Source organism: Oryzias latipes, chromosome 5 (genome assembly GCF_053564925.1).
Source record: "Oryzias latipes strain Hd-rR chromosome 5, Olatipes_Hd-rR_3.1".
In the NCBI taxonomy this organism is placed as follows: domain Eukaryota; kingdom Metazoa; phylum Chordata; class Actinopteri; order Beloniformes; family Adrianichthyidae; genus Oryzias; species Oryzias latipes.
Window position 1 is genome coordinate 32,021,409 of NC_136241.1, and position 8,045 is coordinate 32,029,453.

The following is an 8,045-nucleotide window of genomic DNA, read 5'->3' on the forward strand; positions in this document are numbered from 1 at the left end:
AACTGTGAAATAATGTAAAGAAATCCATCTTTGAACTCATCAGACTTTAATGAAAAAGGTCATTTTGATTGAACAAATATCTGGCAGCATCTAAATTAAAAAAAAAATCAAATTAATCCAACTGAATATTCATATTAGTCTTATACTGAATTTTTACAAACATTTTGTACCTTGAAAACTGTCATATTCATTCTTGTTGGTGTCTATGAATTTTTTTTACATGTTCTTCATTAACCTCCTCCCATCATCGCTGCTGTCTTCTGAATTTTTTTTTCCCTCCTTCTCCCACCTCTATAGGTTGCGTCTGGCACGAATGAACGAGGAGATGCGCGAGGCGGAGCCTCGGTTGGGTCAGCCAGGTCAATACCCCAGCAGCAGCCCCACTGAGCAACAGTATAGAAAGTGCATCCAGGAATTCATCTGCCTCACCATAGACGAAAGCTAGTGCTCCTTCCTGCCCTGAGGAGCCCAGAGCGGGCTCTGCTTGTAACTCTGCTCCCTCCGACTGAGAAGCAGGCGTTGCTGTGCAGAAGTTGCCGCTAGACACTGATCTAAACTGTGCTGCTTCCGTAGATCTGGGCTTACAGGCAACTTCTTGTGAACAGAGGAGACTGTGAGGTCATAGGGGAAACCCCCTGATGGAACGCCATCCACCATCCAGTCATCACCACCTTCACTTCCTGCGGCCTCTGCTTGTTCTTACTTGACGCCACTTGTGTTTTTACTAGCTACACATAATAATAATATCACATCTGCTTTTGGGGTGTTTTTGCTAACAGGGTCATTCTCTAACTTTTAACACAACTTGTAATGGAAGTGGGGAAATTCTCACCTCTGCATTTTGCTGCATTAACCTTCTACACTGTATATCTATCTATCTATCTATCCAGACCATCTGTGCTACTCAGCTTTTGCCCATCTCTTCTCAACCACAGGTGTAAATATGCATATTTAGAAAACGTAGATGCTGTAACTGTGGCATGTGGTGACATAAAGGTACGTGTTTCATTACTTAAAGAAAAAGTCTAGCTGCAGTGGAGGTGGCTGGGGACGATACTGTGACTTAAAAAAATGAAATAAAATAAAAAAGTGGCAAGCGGGGTCGTCCTGCTTGGTCGGATACTCTGCCGTCGCAGAGCGAGTGAGCAGGAGAGCAGACGAGCGCATGTGTCCGAGAATCCAGAAAGAGACTATTCATAGGAAATGATCCATCATGTATAAGAAAAAAGAAATTGCACTTTCCTCATAGACAGTGTTATAATTGTGTTCATTTTCAGGTAGTTTATTCAATGTTCTTGTCTAGTTATTTACTGTTTGACTCTTATTTTATTTATCAATCCAGAGGACCAGTGCAATGCATTTTTGGATGCAGTTTAAATGTTCATGATTGTCATTAAGTCATATAGTACAAATCCACGACTTGGAACTTAGAAGAGAGTTTTTATTTTATTTTCGTTGGCATAATGTTTTCTAGTCAAAATTAATGGAGTTTCTCTCTGGAATGGCCTTAGAAAGCTCAGTGTACACATTTTGGCAACTCAAACCCACTGCTTTTAGCTATTTTGAATAAATAAAAGTCCACTTTACTGTTTGTAAAGTTGCGCAAACTAAAAAAAGAAAACACTACAATGCAAAGAAGGTGTGTGAAAGCTGGACTTAACCCTTTTCCTTTCATCCCAGTGCTCAGCAATTTTATTAAAGACCCACTCCGATCATCTTTCGAGCTATTTTCATAATAGTGGTTGTTTAAATATAGTTTTGCCATTTTTAGCCAAAACCTATGTCGTTTTCTAGGACATAGTTTCTGCAGAGCATCGGGAGTTCATTAGAAATTCACCTCTAAAGTTTTTGGCGGGACTGTTGGGGCAGAGCAACCCCTCCTCGTTGCTGAGAGCCGTCTCTCCCCCTAGCTTACAGCCCTTCACACCCCCAATTTAACATTAGCTGTGCAACAATAATGGAGCTATCCAGCTTTTAGCCACATTCTAGGTCAGACAGTTTCAAAAGGCAATTTTTGTTTTGTCTACTCCTGATTCAAAGTGATTTAAATAAAGAGGTACCCAAAGATGCGATTTTAAGCTTAATTTTCTTTATATGTGTCCTCGGAGAACATATTAAAAACTACATTTTCATCGAAGTGGGTCTTTAAGGGTGAGTGACAGGATGCTGCCGACGCACTTTGAAAGCTTCCTGTAAATACTCGCAGAACTCCAGGTGTGTTTACTGTTTGGTGAAAATGCAGGGAAGCACCTTTTTAATAAAAAAGTCATGTGATCCCTACGCTGCCTCTTCCTCGTAATGTTAAGAACTCAATATGGCTTGCATTCTAGCATGATGAAATAACTTTTCAGTAATTTGATCACTTTGTGCAGTGCTGTGAAAAAGCATGCGACACCACGACCCCCCTGTGCTTTCGTGCCTCTGTGCCACACTTTCATCCACAGAGCAAATCTGTGGCGACTTCTTCATTTGACTTTTTTTTTGTTTTTCTCCATGTTGTGGTTTTATTTTCCTCTGCCGAAGACAATTTCAAAAGGGAAAGTGTTGGAAATGTTGTACTCAATGAAGGTGGTTGGCCCACAGAGACAAGTAAAGCCAGTCTGGAGGGTGACGTGAAGCTGCTGTGACCAAACGGGCCGTCACCCTCATGGGAAATGTTGTGTTCGTTGTGCGTATTGCCATAGAAGTGCTTTAATTGGTGCGGTTCCAAGCAAACATGATGTAGATAGGACACGTGTATTTTATCTCGATGCCAACTGCCTGACTCGGATTTCGGTCATAGATCCTCTGTCTGATCTGTTCTTTGTCTTTTTTTGTTGTTTCAAAAAAAAATCAAAGGAAAAAAAAAGCTGTTCGGCAGAACTGCAATTCCAAAGTACTCTGAGGCATTTCTGATGTATTTTGACCTTTGAGTAGTTTGGAATATTTCTTCCTTGTCTTTTGTCACACTTGGAAAGGCAGAAGAAGAAAAAACAAACAGTGCATACAATAAAACTTGAGAAACTCTTGATGAACTAACCTTACTTCTTGCTTCCTGCTCTCATTATTGCTTCGTGTCTGATTTCTTCTCCCAACAGTAAAAAAAGACAAAAATAAATGTTTTTATTTATATATTTATCAGTCTTTGAATAATAAACGATGTTGGGAGAAAGCAGTCTTTAAAGACCTTTTGGTGATAATTTCCTTGCAGTAGTTGACTTATTTAAAGTGATAAAAGGGAACACTTTTGAGCAGTAAATAAAACTGAGGTCAACATATAAATGTTTCTAAACTGCTACACCACGTTAAGATCTTTCACATGTTTCTTAGTAGTCAGAATTCAGAATCGCTACACCTGAAATAGTTCAGTTTTAAACTTCAAAAAGCTCAACCAAATGATAACTTCCATCACGATGGAAGTTATTTTTCACCCAACATTCAAGCTGATATTCAATTGACAATTGAATTTGAAATTTGATGGTGATATTTGAAAATGCATTTTGTGGTCTAAAATTACATTTAGAGTTGTCATGTTTTTGGGGGACCATAACTAAAATGATAATTTTAGATTTTACAATTTTTTATGCAATTGATAATAATATATTAAAAAAGTACTTTTCAATTCCTTTAACGATAATTTTGAACCAACTTAAAATGTATTGCATTTCATTGTTTTATGGTCTTTTTGTGTCAAAATCCTGAAGACATTGCAAAAAATTGCAGCCCCCTCCTATTTACATTTTACAGGTTATAGTGCTTTTACTGTCCCAAAATCCAAACTAAGAAAGCATTCTGTCAGTCAGTCTGTCATCACTGGGCCCCACCTGCCTGCATTTGCTAGTCCCGCCTTCCCTCCCTTTTGAGGATCTTGTCATCACTGAGGATGGAAATACTTTACTTCTCACAGCTCCAAGCCTAAATTCCACATTGAATTGTCAAATGTAAAATACCAATTTTGGCTGATCAATTTGAATTGCCGCTTGATAAATGGATAACAGTTTGACTTATGGGTTAAAAGAGCTTCCACACCTTCACTAAAGAACATTATTGACCATTTATATCTAACGTGTGTTTTTAACAAAGTCAACAGAAAATAAACACAGTTTGACTTCTCACTGCTTGTGTTACCACAGGGGTTTCTTCAAACAGCAAGAAAGTTAGGAAAAAGGATGTGCGGGATAGAGTGAGTGAAGCATGCTGGGTTATGAAAAAAACCTCAATCAAATCAAATCAATCTTTATTTATATAGCACTTTTACAACAACATATGTCACTCAAAGTGCTGTGCATAAAATACAATAAAATTTAAAAACAAGATGACAAGACAAACAGTGCCGACACTCATAAAATGCATTTTAAGAATGTGTTGACAGACTCCTCGTCATCAGGAGACACAGCGATGTAGAGTTGAGTGTCATCAGCGTAGCTATGAAAACAAACGCCATGCCTCCAGATGACCTGAGGGAGAAGCTGCAGTTCTTTTTGCTTTGGTGGTCTGGTGGTGAATCGGGTGTTTTTGGCTGCTTTCTTTATATTAAAATTTTCATTCAAATGAAATCATCTATCAGAATTATGTCCTATTACATATTTTTAGTGTTTTTTTCTGCTCAATTAGTGCAAAAATAACTTTACTTACAACTTGTACATGTTTCATCTGACATAAAGTCGTTGATACTTTTGCACATTCAGGTTTTTTTTTTAATCCCTAAAGGTGTACACTGACATGCCCTGGCGTGACTTGCCTGCCTTTTCTTTCCTTTTTTTTTTTTTAACATTGTGAACCACTCTACATGCAAATAACTTCTATTTTTGTCCCGTCATGTTTGCATTTAGGAATGCAATGTTGCTGCAGATCTGACTTCATAGTTGAGGAATGATCCAACGCTACAGAATGTTTTTGTTTTTAGTTCAAGCTTTTCTCAGAAAAAAGAAGAAGAAGGCTTGAGAGGGATTTTCTTCATCACAATTTCACTTCCATTTGAATATAGTCTTCTGTTGACAAGCCCAGATCTGCTGAATTTGCAGACAAGGTTTGAAAATTGCCTTACTTTTCTAATTGTATTAGTAATAAGCTATAATCTGAACACTTGCATTTAAATATGAGAATTTAAATCTTGGTTTTTCATTTGGAATTTACCAGGAAGACTGCAGCCATGCTTTTTAGAAATCAGATCAAAGGGTTGCGACTTCAGAAATTCTGTAAGAAAGTCAGCTGGTGCCGGTGAGTGAGAGTGTCTCCATAGTTAGAAACAAAACAAATGGAAAATCCACAAATTAGCAACACACTTTAAATTGGTTTTGTGTGATTGTACTCAGATTGCGAAACCAATAAGCCAGGTGTTTACCTCTTATCTGAAAGAATGGAATGATGTGCAATATCTGAGATCATGTTCCAAAAGTGCTGCACCTGGAAAGCCAGTCTCCCATTTGTCCTCTGTTAAGTTTGAAGGTCTTAGATCTTAAACTTAATGAAAGGTCAATAGAAAATCTTTCAGGCAACCATAATAATTGTAATTTAGAAGAATAGAACTTTCTGAAGGTCTTAAACAGTGTGAGGCGCAGTGAGTCACAGGATGTAGCCGAGGACATTTAGACACATTTAGGAAACTCCATAGTTCACAATTGCAGTCCAGTGAGGTACTATACTGTGGGGAATTGTTCACAATACATTAAAACTAAAAATTGTCAGGAGCTGGATAGTATCCTTAAATCCTCCTCGCATAAAACTGCCAACACATTTTAGTTGCAAATAAAACAAAAAAGTTTTTTTTTATTACATAAAAGTTGTTAAAAAGATTCTGAAATCTGTTTTTATATCAATATATTTTGTATGTTGTACAAAACTGCACTGTTATTCCTCATTGTTGACATGTTTGTCATTTGGATTAATAGAAGGCCTTAAAAAAAAATCCTCAAACCCATTTGGATATTTAAAATCATTTTAGTCGTCCAAAGAAAATTTGGAGATTTTCCACTCACTTTAACTTCTCAGAGTTAGTCTTTTGTGGAGACCACTTTCAGACCAAAACTTATTTTCAAACAGTGCCATTTTTCACCACTTCTAAGAAATACCTGTCCAGACTTTCCTTATATCTTTTGCACACCTTTATTCTCATGTGAGAACACACGCTTTTGCCGCTCAACATTTAAAAACAGGTTTATGAGGCGAAGTATGACTTAGTTCATTCTGTCTACAGTTAACCATAGGCCAACCTGGTTCACGTTCTTGCACATCACACCACATTATTTACAAGACTCCCACTTAACTGACACTGCTGAAGCTATCATGGTGGGATATGAACCAGCAAACAGCAGAGGCTTTTGTTTTTTGTTTCTTTTGCACCAGAGGAAACGTGCTGCACTATTTCTTTAAATTGACAGTCATAAATCTTTTTACACTTCTCATATTTCTAACCCGCAGCTATGTGGAAGGAGGGAGGGGGGGGTTGCCTTTTGCCTGTTGTTGTTGTACAGTTGCCATGGGATTCTCTATAGGTGGTCATTTTTGCCACATTACAATTAATTAATAAGCAAGTCTAATCATTTGAGGTAACACTGTTTTTGTTTTTATTATTATTACTAACATAATTTTTTCTGAGCACATCCTTTTAAGAGATAACCAAAAATTAGTGGTTTTTCAGTGTAACGTCAAATAAATCTTTTGTGGGGACAACCCATGAGTCTATCATAATAACCATCAGTGAAACTATTTGAATTCTTTAACACAAATGTTTAAGAAGTACTACTCCCAACGGCTGAAAAGTGCTAAGAAAAAATTTGGGATGTTTTTGGGTCAAATGAAAAAAAAATTATTGTATGAAAACTAAATAAAGTGGATGAAAACTTTTTAAGTGTCTGCTCCTGTTTGAGTTTATGAAGGGTTTAAATTGTATGCTAAATAGGTTTTGAACCCATTATTTTTTTCCCAGTTTTACTGAAACAGAGTTTGAGTTCTGGAAATAAATTATACGTACAATTTCAGTAGCCAGTAGCCACGCTACTTCTCTGTTCCTTCTGCTGCAAACTTTCCAAGTATAGAGATGAAAAACTGAGCTTGTGTGTGTCATGAGAAAGGTCAAGGGTCTTCATTTCATTGTTCAGATTTCGGTTAAAAACTTTGGTCTTTAAATTGCTTGTAAAAAAAAAATCCTCTGGGCTTTCTTTCTGAATACTGCAAAATTGCTGGACAGACTTTCTGCTGACCCCTGCTTACTATAGCCTTTAATTTACATTCCTGGCATCCTCCATCTCCTTTCTTAAATGTTCCTTTTACAGGTGACACCTCCTGTGCTGATGTCTTTCGCGAGTTTTCTGTCATTGCGTCTTTACAGCCCGAGAAGCTGAGGAGAAGAAGCACACAATTCAGCTGTGGCACAAATCCACAGTGACTTGAACCAACCCCCACTATGTTCAAATCCCTTATTGACTTTTTGTCGAAACTGAGATATATGTGTATAGGAATAATAAATAAAATTAAAATTGCCAGACGTGCTAATGAATGCAACAATAATCTGTAGATGTTCAAAATGTACACATTACACAATCTTACAACTTTTCTCAGAAATTGTTGTAAATATGCCTCTGTAAAATTATGTATTTAATAATGTAAATATGCAATGCATTACACTTTAAATATGTGATGTTTTTAAATTGTTGCTATGAATGAATCTTTAAATTCAACATTTTCTTTTTAGATATAAGTTTGGAGTAAAAATGTAAACCAACATCCATTACCCCATGCTTTTATTGTGAAATCCCAATTTGTTTACAGTCAGGTTACGAGATTAACATACATTTAAAAAGGAACAATAATTGACTAAAATTGTTCATTTTGTGAATTTGTTTTGTTCATGTACCTGTGTGTCAATAAATACTTCAACACAAAGATTTGTAAACATTTTTATTTAGCTGCTGAAAGCACAACAAAGCTTTCTAAACTCACCATGAAGGAACTTTATTTACCTTATAGTATTATAGCCATATATTTGCTCAGTCAGAGACAGAGGTTGAACGTTTCTTGTCTTTTGGTGAAAAACGTAGCTGCTCTTTTTAGCTGAAATGAAGAGG

The 8,045-nt window shown here is 36.8% G+C and overlaps 1 protein-coding gene across 2 annotated transcripts in view; it reads left to right on the forward strand.

Annotated features, from left to right (window-relative positions):
• The window catches only part of acap3b (ArfGAP with coiled-coil, ankyrin repeat and PH domains 3b), a 53,540-nt gene extending 51,262 nt beyond the window's left edge, over positions 1-2,278 (forward strand). For both annotated transcript variants that reach the window (XM_011475550.4, XM_078948137.1), the window contains exon 24: positions 298-2,278. In XM_011475550.4, coding sequence (XP_011473852.1) covers positions 298-445 — 148 coding nt within the window. In that variant the 3' untranslated portion in view covers positions 446-2,278. The remainder of the gene's footprint in view (positions 1-297) is intronic.
• The last annotated feature ends 5,767 nt before the right edge of the window (positions 2,279-8,045 follow it).